This window comes from Symphalangus syndactylus, chromosome 10 (genome assembly GCF_028878055.3).
Source record: "Symphalangus syndactylus isolate Jambi chromosome 10, NHGRI_mSymSyn1-v2.1_pri, whole genome shotgun sequence".
Classification (NCBI taxonomy): Eukaryota; Metazoa; Chordata; class Mammalia; order Primates; family Hylobatidae; genus Symphalangus; species Symphalangus syndactylus.
The window spans coordinates 57,547,683-57,565,406 of record NC_072432.2 but is presented as its reverse complement, the minus strand read 5'-3'; the positions used below and the strand labels follow the sequence as shown (position 1 = coordinate 57,565,406).

General features: G+C 34.3%; 1 protein-coding gene across 2 annotated transcripts in view; it reads left to right on the top strand.

Moving 5' to 3' along the window:
* CFAP299 (cilia and flagella associated protein 299) overlaps window positions 1–17,724 on the top strand; it is a 697,187-nt gene that overhangs the window by 305,431 nt on the left and 374,032 nt on the right. Inside the window, exon 5 of one of the 2 annotated variants that reach the window (XM_055297202.2) lies at window positions 14,480–14,530. The exons of the other annotated variant lie outside the window; for it this stretch is intronic. Coding sequence (XP_055153177.1) covers window positions 14,480–14,530 — 51 coding nt within the window. The remainder of the gene's footprint in view (window positions 1–14,479; window positions 14,531–17,724) is intronic. 2 annotated transcript variants of the gene reach the window in all.

Sequence of the window (17,724 nt, the reverse complement as noted above, 5' to 3'; positions counted from 1 at the left end):
GCACCACTTTTGCACCATCAGATATTTTGATAGGTCATGTTTTCATTTTCATGCAGTCCAAATTTTCTAATCTCCCTTTTAGTTTATTTTTAATCATGAGTTATCCAAAAGTTGTTTTTTAGTTGCCAAATGTTTGGGATTTTCTAGCTTTTTAAATTTTCCTAGCTTTTCTGAGATTGTTCAGTCTATTAATTTTAAATGCTCATTCCTTTTCTTCCTTTCCTGTTAAGATCTTATTATTTACATATGCTAGGTGTATTAGTCTATTTTCACACTGCTATAAAGAAATATCCAAGACTGGGTAATTTATAAAGGAAATAAGCTTAATTGACACACAGTTCCACATGGCTCAGGTAGGCCCCAGGAAACTGACAACCATGGCAGAAGTGGCAGCAGTCACCTTCTTCACAAGGTGGCAGGAAAGACAGAGAGATTGAAGGTGAAACTTTTCAAACACTCATAAAACCATCAGATCTCATGAGAACTCACTCACTATTATGAGAACAGAATGGGGGAAACTGCCCCCACAATTCAATTACCTCATGCCAGGGTCCTTCCTCAACACCTGGGGATTACAATTCAAGATGAAATTTGGGTGGGGACACAAAGCCAAACCATATCACTAGGATTGGGCTGAATAGGCATATCATTAGTTTTTTATTTTTCTTTTCTCCTTGCCCTTTCTAGAACATACCTCATGTTAAAAGCATGAATAATCTTGCTTTAAATGTCATTTTCATTTTAAAATATCATATACCATTTTATTTTTTTAATCTTAGTATCACATTCTTAGGTGATCCCTGAGAAAACTAGAATTGTTGTTTTGTTTTGTTTTGCTTTGCTTGTTTTAAAATTTTATTCTATTCCCTGAATTACTTCTATGTCTACCAGGATGAATTTTTCTTTCTGTATGTATTTGTGTCTATCACATCACAAGATTTTTCTCAAATATATAGTGATTCTTGGTTGTTCATTAACATTTAAGAATAACACGGCACAAAAGCTGACTGTTACCTCTGTGAATCTAGTTAAGGTCAACTAGTTAGTAATCACTGGTAGGTTTTGCATTAATCTATGACTGGAGAGAGAGCTTTCCATTAGTCAGAGGCCCTCTCAAATATGGAAGGCCTTGCTTTTTGGCACCAAGTCCCAAGCTATGTGCTCTAATTCTCCCCAGGGACTTAGTTCCATTTCTTTGGTTATTAGTCACCAATCCTTTGCCTGGGTGTTTGAGGGGAATGACTCTCTGGCTATGGATAATTCTTTTCATATGGGTAGAGGGTATTTTCAACTGAACTCCTTGTTTTAGCCCTACTTAACCCTTCTTACCTTCCATATCTCAGGAATTCCTGAGTCCTGAACCTCTCTAGGGCTCTGCCAAGATTGGTTTCCTTCTTGTATGCAGCCTCCTCCCTCCCAAAGATAGCACAGATATATTTCCCCCTCCCAAAGATAGCACAGATATATTTCTATTTCAAATTCACAATTACATATTCTTATGTTATCTTCTAAAAGTTTTATTCTTTTAGTGTTTACATTTAGATGTATATTTCACCTGCAATTACCATTCTTCCTCCTTTTGTTCTTCCACAAAGTAAGCCCAGTTATGCCTGCTTCCCTTTTATTAATGATGTTCAACACTGGCTTGTCCAAAATTTGTATGTATCTGTTGCTTTGCAATAGATGGTCTTTGATAGGCCAGTTCTACAGTGACTTGTTGATATAAATGCTCTGCATCTTATTGGATTGGAGTAAAGAGTAATAAGATAAAATGACATCTCATTTAGTTGAGAATTAATATGCTGGAATAAATATACAATTTAACAAGTTGCTGTTGCTTGAAGGTTTTCTGTGGACTTAAGAAATGAAAGTGTCGTTGAAAGAATGCTGCATACCACTTTGACATCTGCAATCCAGTATGAAATATTTATTAAGTTATCAAGCTAAGGAAATTATGGACATATTTTCTGGTGTGTTTTCTGAGGTGGTGAAGTTCTCCAAAATACTTGGAAAAAATATTTGAGGAGGAGGAACATCCAGTTCCAAAATACTTTCTCCTTTGGGGAGAGTGGATTTGGCAGTGCATACAATACATAGCACTCTTATATCTGACCCCTGGTGAAGGTTCCCATCATACCTATTAGTCTTTGTGAGACTCCCTTGAATGAAACAGAATTGACCAAATGAAAGATCTTATTTTCTATAATTATCTTTTTGGAGTCCGAAGAGGGAAAGAGGGATTGTAGAAGGAGGGAGAGAGGAAGGAAGGGAAGGAGGAAAGCGGAGAAGGACAGATACATGTTTGACACCAATTTCATTATGAACCGTAGCATCTTAGAAACGAAAGGAGCAGAGTTTATCTCATTCAGCCTCTGTCTCATTATAGGAATCCTCCTTTGAGCTTCTCTGACAGATGGCTATGCAGTCTTTGCTTAAATAGTTTAAATATTTTCATTGATAGGCAGCTCATTCCTTTGTAGGTTGTTATTTGCATTTCAGCAAGTTCTAATTATTAGACTGCAATGGGCAAAACCTGCCTTCTTTTAGTTATTGGTCTTTTGGAGTAATATAGAATAATACTGCTGCCCCACTGTGATTTTTTAAGATAGCTTTCACATTTTCTTTTAAATATTTAGAGGCTTTTAAGGTTAAAATTTAAAATTTCTTTGATCACTCTTTATTTAAGCTCTTGGCATTCTGATTTTTTTTTTTTCTGAATACTCCCTATACAGCGTCTCTTTAGAAACTTCTTTTTAAAATTGAGGTTTAGCAAACATATAAAAGCATGCAGCTGTTAAATGTGCAGGTCCATAAATTACTACAAAATGAACAAACCATTTGATCACTACCCAGAATAAGAAAAAGAACATTACTGATACCAAATAAGCCTTACGTTTGCCCATTTAGTCACAACTCTCCTATTCTCAGTGATAATCCTTATTCTGATTTCTAATACCATAGAACAATTTTGTCGTTTTTAAATGTTATATAAATTGAACCATATTTTCTGACTTTTTACACTAAATATTTTGTTTATGAGAACCATCCATGTTGTTGTGTGTAGTTGTGGTATGTACCATTTTATTTCTGTGGTTTTCCATTTTATGATACACAGTTATTTTTGTTTTACTTTTTATGGACAATGGATTGTCTACAATTTTTGACTGCTATAAATAATGGGGTTATGCTTATACATATCTTTGTGTGCATATATGTATATTGGTTTCTATTGGTTATATACCTACAAGTAAAATTGCTAGGTTATAGGACCTATGTATGTTCAGTTTTGTTTACTAGATAATGCCAAATATTTTCCGAAGTGATTGGGCCGGTATAAATTCGGAGCAACTGTGGATGAGAGTCCCTATTGCTTCATGGTCTTGCTAACATTTAGTATTTTAATTTCTGATTTTTAATATTCTAGTAAGTATATAGTATTATATCACTGTAGTTTAAATTTGCATTTATATGATTGTTAATGAGGGTCATCCATATGTTTATTGGTCATTTTAATATCCTTTTCTGAGAAGTGTCTATTCACATTTCTTATCTATTTTTCTACTGTATCTTTTGTCTTTTTCTTATGTAGGCAATTTGTACATATTCTGGATAAAAATTATTTGTTGTTTATATGTGCTGTGAATATATTCTCCCTCTCTGTAGCTTACCTTTTTGCATTCTTAATGAAAGTTCCAAATATTAATGTGGTCCAATTTATTAATCTTTTCCTTTATGGCTAGAGATGTTTCTAAGCTGTTTAAGATATCTTTGCTATCTCAAAGTTACAATTATATATTCGTATGTTATAGTCTAGAAGTTTTATTGTTTTTATGTTTACATTTAGATGTATATTTTACCCACAATTACTTCTTTTTTTTTTTTTTAAGATATTGTTCTATCACCCAGGCTGGAGTGCAGTTTGCAATCTTGGCTGACTACAACCTCCTGCTTCCAGGTTCAGGCAATTCTCCTGCCTCAGCCTCTTGAGTAGCTGAGATTGCAGGCATGTGCCACCACTTCTGGCTAATTTTTGTATTTTTAGTGGATACTGGGTTTCACCATGTTGGCCACACTTATCTTGAACTCCTGGCCTCAAGTGATCTGCCTGCCTCGGCCACCCAAAGTGCTGGGATTATAGGCATGAGCCACCGTACCCATCATGCAATTACTATTTTGCATATAGTGTGAAGTTACATTGAGATGCCCATTGCACATCCTAGCAAAGATGTCAAGCAGGCATAAATATAAAAATCTGGATTTCAAAGTGCAGGTCTGGGTTGAAGTTAAAAGTTTAGAAGTTTTCAGTATACAAATGCCACTATGAGATTAGATGTTATGCTAAAGAGTTTAGCATAGATAAACAAGAAGCCTGAGGACAGAGCCTAGGACACTCCAACGTATCATCCCCAAATAGACTTAGTTCTGTGCTACGGGCTAATGTACAAAACAGTATGGAACACAGTGTGCTATAGATTCCTATTACCTGGATACTACGTTTAGAAATGTACCTACAATTGTATTGATTTAACATTGGCTTGTGCCAGTCATGTCACAATATAAACTTCAATGTTACAGCAAACCAAAATGTGAGATATTTAAATATGAATTGTTATTAAGCCATGCCCTTCATTAACCACTACTAGAATTGGTTAGTTTGAATATCAAAACAGCAATTAATATGTTTTCTTGAGCATTTTATGGTGTTTTCATGTTATTCAGATTATTTGTTCAAGCCTATCAGGTTATTTTGGAATCCTAAATAATTAATCCAAAATGTTAGCTTTTTCTCCGTTATTCAGTCATTCAACATTGGCAGATATGATAAGAAAGTGACTAGTAGCAAATACCAGATACTATAGGATTATATCCTAAAATCTCTGACTGGTATGCTAGAGGCCTTCCTCCTCTAGCTGACATTGCTCCTAACTGCAAATCATGTTTAAGCAAAGCTATTCAGTTGCACCTAACACACTGTTTCCTCAGATTTTCAAGCAAAGAAATCATAAGAGAATACACCTTTCTCTGAATCCCCACTTCCTGTGATTTCGAGGTAGGGCACATAATGCTAGAAACTTGACCACATTCTTAGAGTAAATCACTTCCAGTATAGAGTTATTTCACCTCTGTGAAAAGGAATACCCACAAGATGCTATGCGGCATGCCTAAATGTCATACTTTGGCCTCTAGCCACCTCCAACTTTGTAAAAGTAAAAGGTTTATGCAAAATAGCTTTTATTTGGCCAGATCCAAGGAGAAAGTCTTTAAGTATGCATTTATTTCAGTTGCAACATTTACAAAGTGCCTGTTTTATGCAGTGCACTGTTCTATATATCATTAAGACATACAATGAATTATGGATCTCTGTCCTCCCACCTTATATCTAATCTCTACATCTATCCTTTACACTGTGGTTGAATCCACAGCTCTATAATCGTCTTCATTTTCTGCATAATTTGTTTATGAAATTACATCCTGTGATAGCACTCTTTCTGAAGACATCTCCATACGTTGTTGCAAGGTGCTTTTCTAACTCCTTATTAGCAGTGATGCTAGTTGGTCTTTACAGTTATGTGCCTAACATTCATATCCTGTGAACTATCTTTAATTCTCTACTGTTTTATATAGGTTTGGCAATGACAGATAAGAATCCTCAGTCTTATAGAGGTAAAGTGATGTAGTTAGTGACCCAGTGGGTCTAGAAAATAGTTTTTAAAAATCTTCTGTCCTATTTTTTTTTTTTTTTTACTAGTCCACACAGTGTAACTTCAAAATTGCAGAGGTATTGAATTTAAGGACCCATATTAACAATGAGTACAAATTCAAAACTCTCTTAGGTTACCTCATGATTGCATTGTTACAAATTTCACATAAAATGAGGGCCTGCTTCTCCTGATCTTGTAGGATACTACTGTTACACCCACAGGGAATCTTTAAGGTCTGAAACTTGTGTTTAAGTTGTAAGGGATCATTTATTTTTGAAATATTTACAGTAATGCTTTTGTAAAGCATGCGACCAAATCATAATATGGGCCTTTAGCAATGATGCAAAGAAGGTTGTTGATTATCAATGGGAAACTTAGATGTTATATACTTGAAATTGGGATACAAAAACAAACAAAAAGCTGAAATTTATCAGATCTCAAAGGGAAAAATTAGTAATTCATGCACAATAAACAAGGAAAATATTTTTTAAAGTCAGGGTGTCCGAATGCCTTTGAGATTAGTTTAACATATATGATCTACCCTTATAAATAGCAGATTACCAAAATCCAAGCTGACCTTGGCCACTGTATGAGGGTGATATTTTTGAAAGAATGAGTTAGACTGAAACAGTTTCTGCAATATATTAGGCGCAAATATGCTTTCTTTCCGTGTTAGGCATGCAGAACTTTTTCCCACCTGTTGACTTTTCCTTAAACAAACATATCATCTGATATAACTAGTCCAAAGAAAATTTTCTCTTCCTCTACGTGAATGAACTCCCCTTTTACCCTTTTGCTAAATCCTGGAGTTCTGATGTAGTTCAGGGTCTTATATTACATCCATGTCACTTTTTGGAATCACTTCAATGGTATAGTGCCTTGAATTATTTTCAAGCATTTAATCAGCTTCTGTTTAGGTCTGTTTTCTCTTTTGACAGTGTACGTTTATTTTCCAAATACAAACATAATACAGATTGGACTCCCTGTGCTGCTGTGAGCTTTTAAATTAAAAACAAACTTTGTCTTACAGTCTTTAATAATTACAAAAAGTGGCAAAATTAAGAATGTTTCATCAGTTCGTACTGTAGCTATGATGACAATTATTGCATACTGTGGTTATTTGCGTTCTTCTCACTATTGAAAATGTCAGTTTTTTTGTTGTTGTTGTTGTTTCATGAGAATAAACAACTCCTGAGGAATGGTTCTGTGTATCCAAAATACAAAGCAAGTTTCTGGGACACGAATTTAAACTTATTCTGTGGTAAAGATAGTGGGCTATAGAGTTAGAATTTTAAATTCATAGTTGAATTCTGATACTTACTAGTTGAACCACTTTGGAAAAAGCCTTTGCCCTTTCTGTGCCTTAGTTTCATCAGTTGTAGAAAGAGGGTAACTATTGTATCCACCTGATGGATTATAGAATGATTTAAATGAGATGGAATAAGTGATGTGCTTCATATGGTGTCTGTATTTATTGAATGCTTTACAAATATTAGTTGTTATTAAGACTCATACATGAGAGTGTTAATTAAAGCTGCAACCTTTCCAGATGGTTAGAGGGAAGAATCAATAGGAAAAAACCTTAAAAGTTTTATAGCTTTTAGTTAGCAGATAATGAAATTGAGACTCAAAGAGGTGATAACTTATTATATACATCTTCGTTATCTAAGATTAATTGGAGAAGTTTAGTTTTTAATCTCACTATTTTATCATGTGACATTATTTAAAGTAGAAAATTTGTGCTCCTATAACTTAGCTTTGCCTAAATTTTGAGTGAATCTGACTTAGATACTTCTTAAAATTTTTCATGTGATAAATTTTCCTTGACTACACATACCATATTTTGTGCATTTTGAGATGTAAGTCTTATGAATAAATAAATGCTGTTAGAGTTTGAGGGCAATATTTACTATTATTTCATTATGCCCCACCTACCTTTGCAATTAGTTGAGAGAAAATTCTAAAATCAGATAGAATGAAAAAATAATATTAACTCTTAAACAGTTAAATCTATACTGGAATGATGGCTTAGAGTGAAAGCAAATGGTCTTGCCATTGTTGTATTTTTTACCCTTTTCTAGACTTTGGAACAGTCAGACTAAAAGTTTGTTCTGTATAGTGGATAATACCTAGGGTCACCATGCCACCTCACACTCATGGCTATTGCTTGATTATTTCCATGCAGGTGAGATAAGCATGGATCACTTTCTCATTCATTTCCACAGGGAAGAATAAGGGACAGAACAATATGATTAAAAATTGCAGCACTATTCACAATAGCAAAGACATGTAATCAACCTAAATGTCAGTCAATGATAGACTGGATAAAGAAAATGTGGTATATATACACCATTGAATACTATGCATCCACAAAAAGAATGAAATTATGTCCTTTGTTGAAGGCCATTATTGTTAGAAAACTAATGCTGGAACAGAAAACCAAATACTGCATGTTCTCACTTGTAAGTGGGAGCTAAATGATGAGAACACATGGATGCTTAGAGGGGAACAACACATACTGGGGTCTATCACAGAGTGGAGGGTAAGAAGAGTGAGAGGATCAGGAAAAATTAACTAATGGGTACTAGGCTAAATACCTGAGTGATGAAATAATCTGTATAACAAATGCCCATGACAAATTTACCTATGTAATAAACCTGGACATGTACCCCTGAACTTAAAATGAAAGTAAAAAAAAAATTCAACAGATTCCAAATAAATGTAAATGAAGAAAGACAGTTAAGAAACGCTAGATATGAGCTTTTTAATGTCAGGCTACTTGTCAAGAATGCTTGCAATCACTTCAGTTGTACAGGCTTATCCTCGTGGCTCTAACATAAGAAATAACATAATAAAATTAATTTAAAAAAGTATAAACATGGAAAGGAAGAGTCCAAAATATGTATAATGGAAAATGATGTAATTTTTTCCAAAGTTCAAGAGAACTAATTTAAAAATCATTAACGCTACTAAGAAAGTTCTGAAAGGAGACCAAATAATAGATCTCTGCCTTATACCAGAGAAGAATTCTAGCATAGAAATTAAATATAGAAATTAACCAATCGTTAATATAGGTTGATGAGAAACAAGTCTGGTTGGTCCTGGTGCCTAATCTTTCTTTCCTTCCTTGGTTGCTTAGTAGAGAGCCGGCTCAACAAGTCTATTAGTTTAACAGAAGGGCAGCCTCTGGCCCAGAGGCTCCCACTTTCAAACAAGGCCATCCTGTGGGAAAAAGTCTGCTCCCATTGCAGATCACAAAGCTTCTCCTGCCCTTTGGCCTTATAAATACATGAGGCATTACCGACTCAAGGCCCTTCTCTGCTGGAACCTTGGCCATGTGCACACAGACCTGGGCACTGGGTGATGGAGGTGAAGAATGGGGATAGGGTGTGCTCTATTCTCTGCTTCTCAGTTTTCTCTTGATGCCCCCCATGCTGTATTTGCACTATGAGGTGCTGGCGGCTTGTGCCTGTGACACCATACTCCCAAAAGTGTAAGCAAATATTTATATGCTTTTAGGATAAAGAAGCTCTCTAAGCATGACACCAAACCCCAAAATGTCAAAAGCAAGGAATTATGGATTTGACTAAAGAAGACTTTGGCATGTTAAAAGTCCCTGTAAGCAAAATGAGAATATGAAAGGCCAAATGTGAAAACTATGTTAGCATATTTTATATATTAATTTTAAAAAGACATATTATAACATATTTCTTAACAGAAAAATGAGCAGAAGGATGAATGGACGCGAAAATGCCCAAATGTCCAGCAATCACTTTATAAATACATGGTGCAAAATATATAAACTAAATTAAAACAATGATTAGGTACAATTTTTGCTTCTCAATATAATATATATACATAAATATATGTACATATATGCCTACACATATATAGGTACACACCCGCACAAACATATGTGTACATTATAATAGCTATCGTTGAGTGCTGAGAGTCAGAGGTGATCCCATGATCACATTGTACTATTAGTAGGAGCATTTTAGCAATATGTGACAATAGGTAGAATAATATGTATATCCTTTAGCCACTTATAAAAGTTGTTTCAAAGAAAATATTTATGAATGTGTTTAAGGACTTATATATGAAAATATTTGTTCAGCACATTGTTTTTTAATTTAGAAAAAATTGATAGTGACCTCAATTCTAACAGCAATCAATTGCTCAAGTAATGCATTATTCATCTATATGATAGAATACTGTACAACTATTAATAAGGTTGAAAATACATAATGGCTTTAACATATTGTCAACATGTAATTCAAGAATAAAAAACTCTATCTCTCTTGGTATCTCCATTTAGGAAAGCAGGAAGAACAATCCCTAGAATTATTTCTGAGTGGTAGAATAATGGGGCCTTATTTGTTTTTCTGCATTCTCGCTCTTTAAAAAAAAACTAATGCAACATGTTACCTTGTGGTGACAAAGTGTTCACTTAAAAAATACTTGAATATAAAATTACATATTAGACTAAAATTAAGAGATTTTGAACCCAGAATTTTTACTTGTTGAAACCATTATCCTTACCTTTAGGAGACTTCATTCATTCAGGAGCTTGGCCTAGGGAAGGGAGGACCCAAATCAAAAGAAAAACTTAAAGCCTGATAACAGAAACACTATCTTAAAAGAACTCACATTTCAAAAGCTGGATTTTGGGGAGAGGAAATATCTTTTGACTGTCAAAAGCTAAATGCTTAAGGGACTCAGGGCATATATAGAAAATAATAAAGCAAGAGAAAACGCAAGCTGATGAACTTTTTTTTCTGCCTAACGATACAAAAAAGTTTGGCTAGCTGTCAGTAAGATAATTGGAAGTGTATGTGACTAAAAGTTAGGCACTGGTGGGTCCCTGGGCATCAGTCCAGTGCTCCGCTCTCTAGGTACATCTTGATGTCTTGACAGAATTGTCTTGACACAAGCTGACAATTGAAACTCAAGAGGGATCTTCACCTAGCTTTCAAAGTGTTACCTGGATTGCAAGCCCCAGTGAAATGTTTTGTGTCCAGAATAGTGCCTGGATATTGGCAGTGAATACATGAGGTGCCTCGGCAGGTGGCCTGACAGCAGACCCTTAAAGTCAAGTTCATTTAGGGAAACATGAAAAGGTTTACAGTTTATTACTTTGAGGACACAATGAACTGGATAGGACTGGCAACTGGAAAGCAAAGTGAGATGCTTACATTTCAAGGTGAATGTAGGGACAACAATCAAAAAATGAAATACGAATTTTACAAAAGTATGAATTGCATGTCACATCAGAAAGGCAGGATGGATAGATATCAATGACTTTGTATCAGACACTTGTCCCCAGAGGACAATATAATACCAGAAAAAAAAAAATGTAATCCTAGGAAAGGATAATGGAGAGGAGAATTCGGAATTGCCCAAATACTTTCCTCAGAGTTTTTGAGTTTGAGCTGGAAAAAAAAGTAACAGTTTATTTTACATTGGCAAGATGATATGTTTTGCTACCAGTGAAAATGGGGGCTCACAAGGTAAGTTCAGTTACAGAGAAAAATTTTCAAAGCTACATTTTTCATGCCTGAGTCATATAAAATGCATACCTCAAAAGAGAAATGGTTATTTGTAATTCTACTTGAGGTCACGCTGAAATAATTTATTCATATTTTAGAAAGTGAGAGATAGATGATTTTCATTGAAGAAGTACTTCTGGTGCAGATAAATTTTCTTTTGAACAACATTTAGTTTTCAGCCAAATGCTTAATGAACTTATCTATGACTTTATTTTCCAAAGGTAAAAAGTGGCCTGATGGGAGGGGAAGGAAAATACCAAAATGATTTTTCTAAAGTGTTTTCATAATAATCACTTTTTCTTAAATATAAAAAAACACTAATACATTTTACTCTAAATACAGACTGGAAAACTGAAAACCAGTTTATATAGCCAAGAGGAAATGGCATTACAAAATGCTCTTACTGACTTTACTACATCACCTTTTAAATAAAAGAAATAGAAGCAAATGTCAGGAATGTGTTTTCAAGAATGAGATTTTGCTTGTGGTATTTCATTCTGGCTCTAAATAACCTGCAAATAAAATGAGAAGAAGACATTTATTTGTTTTTATAAGAATAAAATATTTGTATGTCTCCTATTTAATAACATTGTCATGGTACCTTTTGTTCTTTATTTTTCTTTAAATTTTCCTATTTGGAAATAATTTCAAACTATAGGAAAGATACAAGAATAATACAAAGAACACCTGTATATGTTTTAGTCAGATTTACCTAGTATTGCCTATTATTTTTGTTAACACTTAAGATTTTTTTTTAACATTCTGAGTTTTTTAACAAAAGTCATCTGCATTGTTTTCTGTTGGTTTAGAGGCAGCATATCTGTCTCCTACAGCTTTAGGGGTAGGATAGCTTCTGCCTGGCCATGGAAGTCCTCTTAGGGCAATAGGGGCCAACTTACCTTTCTTTTGCATTCCTATGAGAGGCCACATCACTTGCCGTCTGAAGAGTCAATGAAGCTCTTAACTATTGTAGCTGATGAATACATTTTTAAAATTAATAAAGGTGTGGGCAAACAAATAAGTCAGTGGTGGTGTGTGTTGTAAAAGTGAAAACCTCATTCTCCAATCATATGTCCCTTTCTCCAACTAAGAGTATCTTGTCTTTTCAGAAATATTCTGAGTATAGTATGTACAAAGATATATAGCCATAGCTAGGCTGGGCTAGGCGTGGCTCACGCTTGTAATCCCAGTGCTTTGGGAGGCCGAGGCAGGTAGATCGCAAGGTGAGGAGTTCGAAACCAGCCTAGCCAAGGTGGTGAAACCCCGTCTCTACTAACAATACAAAAAAATTAGCTGGGCATGGTGGCAGGCGCCTGTAATCCCAGCTACTTGGGAGGCTGAGGCAGGAGAATCGCTTGAACCTGGGAAGCAGAGGTTGCAGTGTGCCAAGACCCTGCCATTGCACTCCAGCCTGGGCAACAGAGCGAGACTCTGTTTAAAAAAAAAAAAAAAGATATATAGCCATAGCTACAGTGATAGGTATATAGATACAAACAGATGTACATTTGTATCTTAAAGATATAAACACATAACTCCTTTTCCATATTAGAAATAATGGTATTAGACTCTACACATGCTCTTCCATGGCTTGCTCTTTTCATATAACAATATACCTGAATTAGTTTGTGATATAAGTTCACATAAATGTGCTTCAGTCTTTTTAAAGGTTGAATAATATTTCATTGTATGGGTATGCCATAATTTTTAAATCTACATTCTAAATTATATGCTTTTTTAAAAAAAATTTCGCTGATAAATAACTAAGATTTTTATTTTTCTTTTGTGAGCGATTTCCTGTAAGATAAATTTCCAGCAGGCTACCTTTGCATTTAAATTGGGATAATAACTTTGATATAATCATCATTTGACTTTTCTTGTCTTTGGTGCATTCAGTAATGTTTGCAGAAGGAAGGAAGGGAGAGAGGAAGGAAGAAGAAAAGAAAGTCAGGTAGGCTAGTTTTTAGGGAACAGTGGTTCTTTCCATGAGTGAAAGAGGACAGGGACCTTCTAGTCAAGATTATGATTGAATTTTCTTACCAATTTTCTATTGTGAACATTTTATGTCTTTCAGAGGGCAGCTAGAGTATTACTTTCTCAGGAAGAGTATAGCAAATAGAATATTAAATAATATTTTTATTGTATGGTCCTGTGGTACCCTAAACTTCTTCATCACACCTGAAATTTTTCTCGATATCTATCTCCTTAGATAGACAAGAAACAAGAAGTACTGTAGAGCCTTGTTGGTTCATGTATTCTCTACTTCATAAGGATATCTAGATGCTCTGCCTTTCTTAAAAGCAAAAAGTAGAGGGTGGAGAAACAGAGAGAAAGTGGAAGAGACATCAGTGAGACAGAGAGAGACCATGAGGGAGAGAAAGTAAGAAAAAGAACAAGGAATGGAGAAGGGAGGAAATGAGGGAGGCAAGAAGGTGATGATGCCAGGGGTTAGAGCTGTAAACATCAGGGAATTAGGGAAGAAATGAATTGTAAGAGAAAAAAAAAGAGAAAACACCAAGATGTAAGAATTCAACATTTTCCTACTTCAGAAACCAGAGAAACATTGTGTTATTTTCCATAAAGTCAAAGAAGTCAACAATGATCGCTCAGCTTCTGGCTGCAGACTGAAAGCTATGTGTGTTGGAAGGGCATGATTCAGAATAAAAAGGATTGTTTCGAGGGCTTGTATTATAATTTAAGTTGTGCAAGGAGAACTGGGAAATGTGTCACTGCAAAGATGAAATACTTGCCTTGCATTTCTTAATGCTGTGGGAATAGAAATGTAATTATGGTCATGAATCTTTCACAGTGGGGCCAACTTGGAAATTACATTGAACTAGGAGCCTATATATTGTAACAATGTGAAGGTTACATGAAGTAGTTTTGCTTAATTTTATTTTAGATTAGAATGTACTATAGTGGTGACATTTAGAAATCATTTCATAGCCAAAGTTTCTTTTCAATTTTACATTACAATTTTATATACAAATACATGTGTGTGTATATATACACATATCTGTACAGTTATAATATATGGGGATATTCATGTTAAAGATATGTGCTATCTTATTTTTTATACCATTCACAAATGTTGTCGAGACTAAGTAATTAGGAGATAGATAACTGATTCCAACAGTACCAGAGGGTGAGGTTCAAGCTATACTTTAGATAGGAGATTTGTTAACATGTGGAATACACCTCAGTTGGATTTCCCCTCTTAATTTATTTAAGCTAAATCAACAGGAGGCTGATGCTGCTCATACCTTGAGGAAGCAACTGGCAGTAAGTACTGCTTATGGAAAAGTTTCCTTTACAAGTTAGAAAAACATTTTGGCTTCATCCTACGTATCTACTCCACTCCAAGGTCTATTGCTACTGTTTTCCGAATTACTCACCAGCTTGATGAATGACAGTCACAAGTAGTGCTTTTATTGCAATGTACAGATGTTGATATTTTCCAGAATTTTCTTAGGGTAAATGGAAGGCTTTCATTTTGAAAAAAAGATTCATTGTAGATTTAATGAAGGAACTTAGATTTTCACTTAAAAAATTCCATACAACTCTTATATTTTAAAATCTTATTTTTTAAAGAAAGTTTGTTTAAAGAACCTGTTGTCTTTGGCATTGATAGAAAGCAGATGTTACCAATGGGATGAAGCCAGGAGGTTTAATAAGTAATAATAGAGTTAGAAACAGAATAATCATGTTAAGGGTCAGAAATGGGTTAGAATTCTTGTGTAAAACTGGGTAAAGCTTACACGGTATGTGTGTGTGTGTGTGTGTGTGTGTGTGTGTTTATGTGCACAGAGAAAGACAGGGGATGATTAAAAGGAGAAGAAAAAAGAAAATGTTAGATGAAAACATTTCATGATAAAATACAGTTCTAAAAATAACTTGAGATTGCCTACATTTAATTTTATCTTATTGGGTATTTTATATTCACATAGTGTTTGAGACTGTTAAGTCAAGGTTATAACTCAATATAAAGGAATGTATGGATGAATTTTTTGGAAAAGTTTCCAAGGGCTTTAGTATGCATATATTTGCTACTTGAGTACTTTCCTGTGTTCAGAAATGTAAAATGCTTTAAAAAATAAGTATATGTTGGGTTAAATAATGTGACTTTGTAAATCAGAATATTGCCTTGTGTGTAATTACGCTAGCAAAACTTCCAGTTAAGTCAAAATAATATTCCCAGTTATTAGGAGCTTCTTTCTGTGATATTATTTAGTTATGCTAAAGAATCTTGATAACTATGTCATGCTGCTCCTACAAATATTTCCAAGGTAGGAAACTATGCAGTGAAAGAAGGAAGCTATTTGGTAGAAGGATGTATTTTTTTTAAATGTTTCAAGGTTGGTTTATAGGGTTTATTTATTAAAGTGTAAAGGTTATTTAGATATGTCTCTTTATGTTGGATTTTTATCAACAGACTATTTATTTAATATCATATAATTTTAAGTAGTCCAGAGTAATCAATGTTAATGTAATTTTTTATTTCTTGTTTATATTTATAAAAGGCCAGAGTAATAATGGAACATGATTTTTTTCATGGCACAATTAATGTGTACAACTTTTCCTATTTTTTGTTTATTTAACATTTGTGGAATTTCTTATAATTGCTATTTTATGTGTAACTGTGTTTTGGTAGTTCTCTAGTAATACATAGTTTGTCTATATTTGCATGTTTATATGCTGTATTCTATAAGTTTTTGTGCTCATATTCCTGTGCCTACTAATGAATTTTTTCCAGGAAAATAATAATTGTGTTTGAATAGTCTATAAGTGACCCTCAAAGTGATATAGTAAAAAGAAGCTAAAAATTCTAGACTATGTTTGAACAAACCAAATGCACTTTAGTAGGCGTATCCTTATCCAGATTGTATCTGGGCATAATTTTACCCACAGGATGTTTTTAAAGACTTTTAAAAAGGCTGAATAATGCTTATTAGTGTCTAACGATTTGCAGAGAATTTGCTTACTTATTTTATTTTTATGCTTTATAAGGTAGTTCTAAGTAATCTATTAATTGAAGAGATTCTGGTTCCTCCTTGTAGCTCTTCTTTCTGATCACTTTAACAATCTTTTTAATTTGATAGATGCTCTAAAAAAAATGACATTAGTGAGGTGTGGACAGAAATGAGAGTCTGCTCTCTGTTTTTAGAAGACAGCACACTGATTTCACTGGAGTGAATATTACTGAACCCAGCAGCACTCCCAGTGTCCCCCAACCCCTAACCTGGACTTAGTACTGAAGTGGTGAAAATATTCACATTTAAGAAAGGAAGAGCAAAATCTAACAAAACGGTATGCAAATTTAGTACCTACAGAGAATAACCACTTCTCATTTTTGTCTCCCATTCTATCTTCTGTCTTTCCTAGGTCACTGTCACATTCTTTCTCAGGTTATAGTAATTCACGCTTTATCTTCTCTCTTTTACAACCTTAATTTTCTGAAATTCAGTTTCTTAGCTCAACACCTTAAAAATAATAGTACAGAATGTATATTAGTTTAGTTAGTGCCATTTAAAGAACTTTTTAAAAAAAGTTTTCATCAAAATGGACCTAAACCTAAAAAGTCCTTTGAGACATTACTTCTGATACCATAAAATCTACAAAGTTCCTTTCTAGATGCAAACCCATCGATTCTATTCAATGGTAATAATAAAGGCTTTTTTATACCCAGATGGCTCTCTCAAATCTTGTTATCAGCCCTCCAACTTAGCTGTAGGAGGGTTTCATCAGTCATGGTTCTATTGCTCTGGGTGGCTGATAACCATTATGCTATTATTAGTTGGATGATGAGCTGGTCACCCTGTAAGTTTCTTTAAGTTGTTCTATCAGCCTTCCAAAAGTAAATGCAAATAAAAGGGCTCCAAACCCCTTTAGAGCACACTGTAAATCTTTGTAACTTCATGGCAAAATGGTAAACCGCAGGACCACATGACTCAATTCCCTTGCGACAGTCATGTTATTCCTGTCAGACTTTTCTTCCCTCATTCATCAGCTGGAAGCTTTCATCTCCTTTTAAAGTCATGGCCTTTCAAGTAGGGGTGAAATTACACCTGTCAGTAATAAATGTTCTCAGTGCTCTCTATCATTCTGTCTTTTCACAAAAGATATTAAAAGGAAGCATAGCTTATTCCACATTCAGTTAACACCACGTTTTTTTCTTTCTCTACTTTTAGATACCTTCCTGTTATGTAATTGTTGAGCAAAGTTTTAAAATATTCACTAAAACAGGGGACATGTGGGAATGCTGGGCAAATTAGCTTCCATGTGAACTATACATTATATTCAATAACTACATTAAACTTATTTGACAGAATGATTTAACTGTATACACAATCTACAACGGCAATCTAAATGTGCCCTTTAGCACACTTGTTCTGTTTATTTTTTCTAAGTTACACTCTGATAACTTTGTGGTTGCCCATAATACCATACAGCAGGTGCACCTGTGTAGCCACCATTTT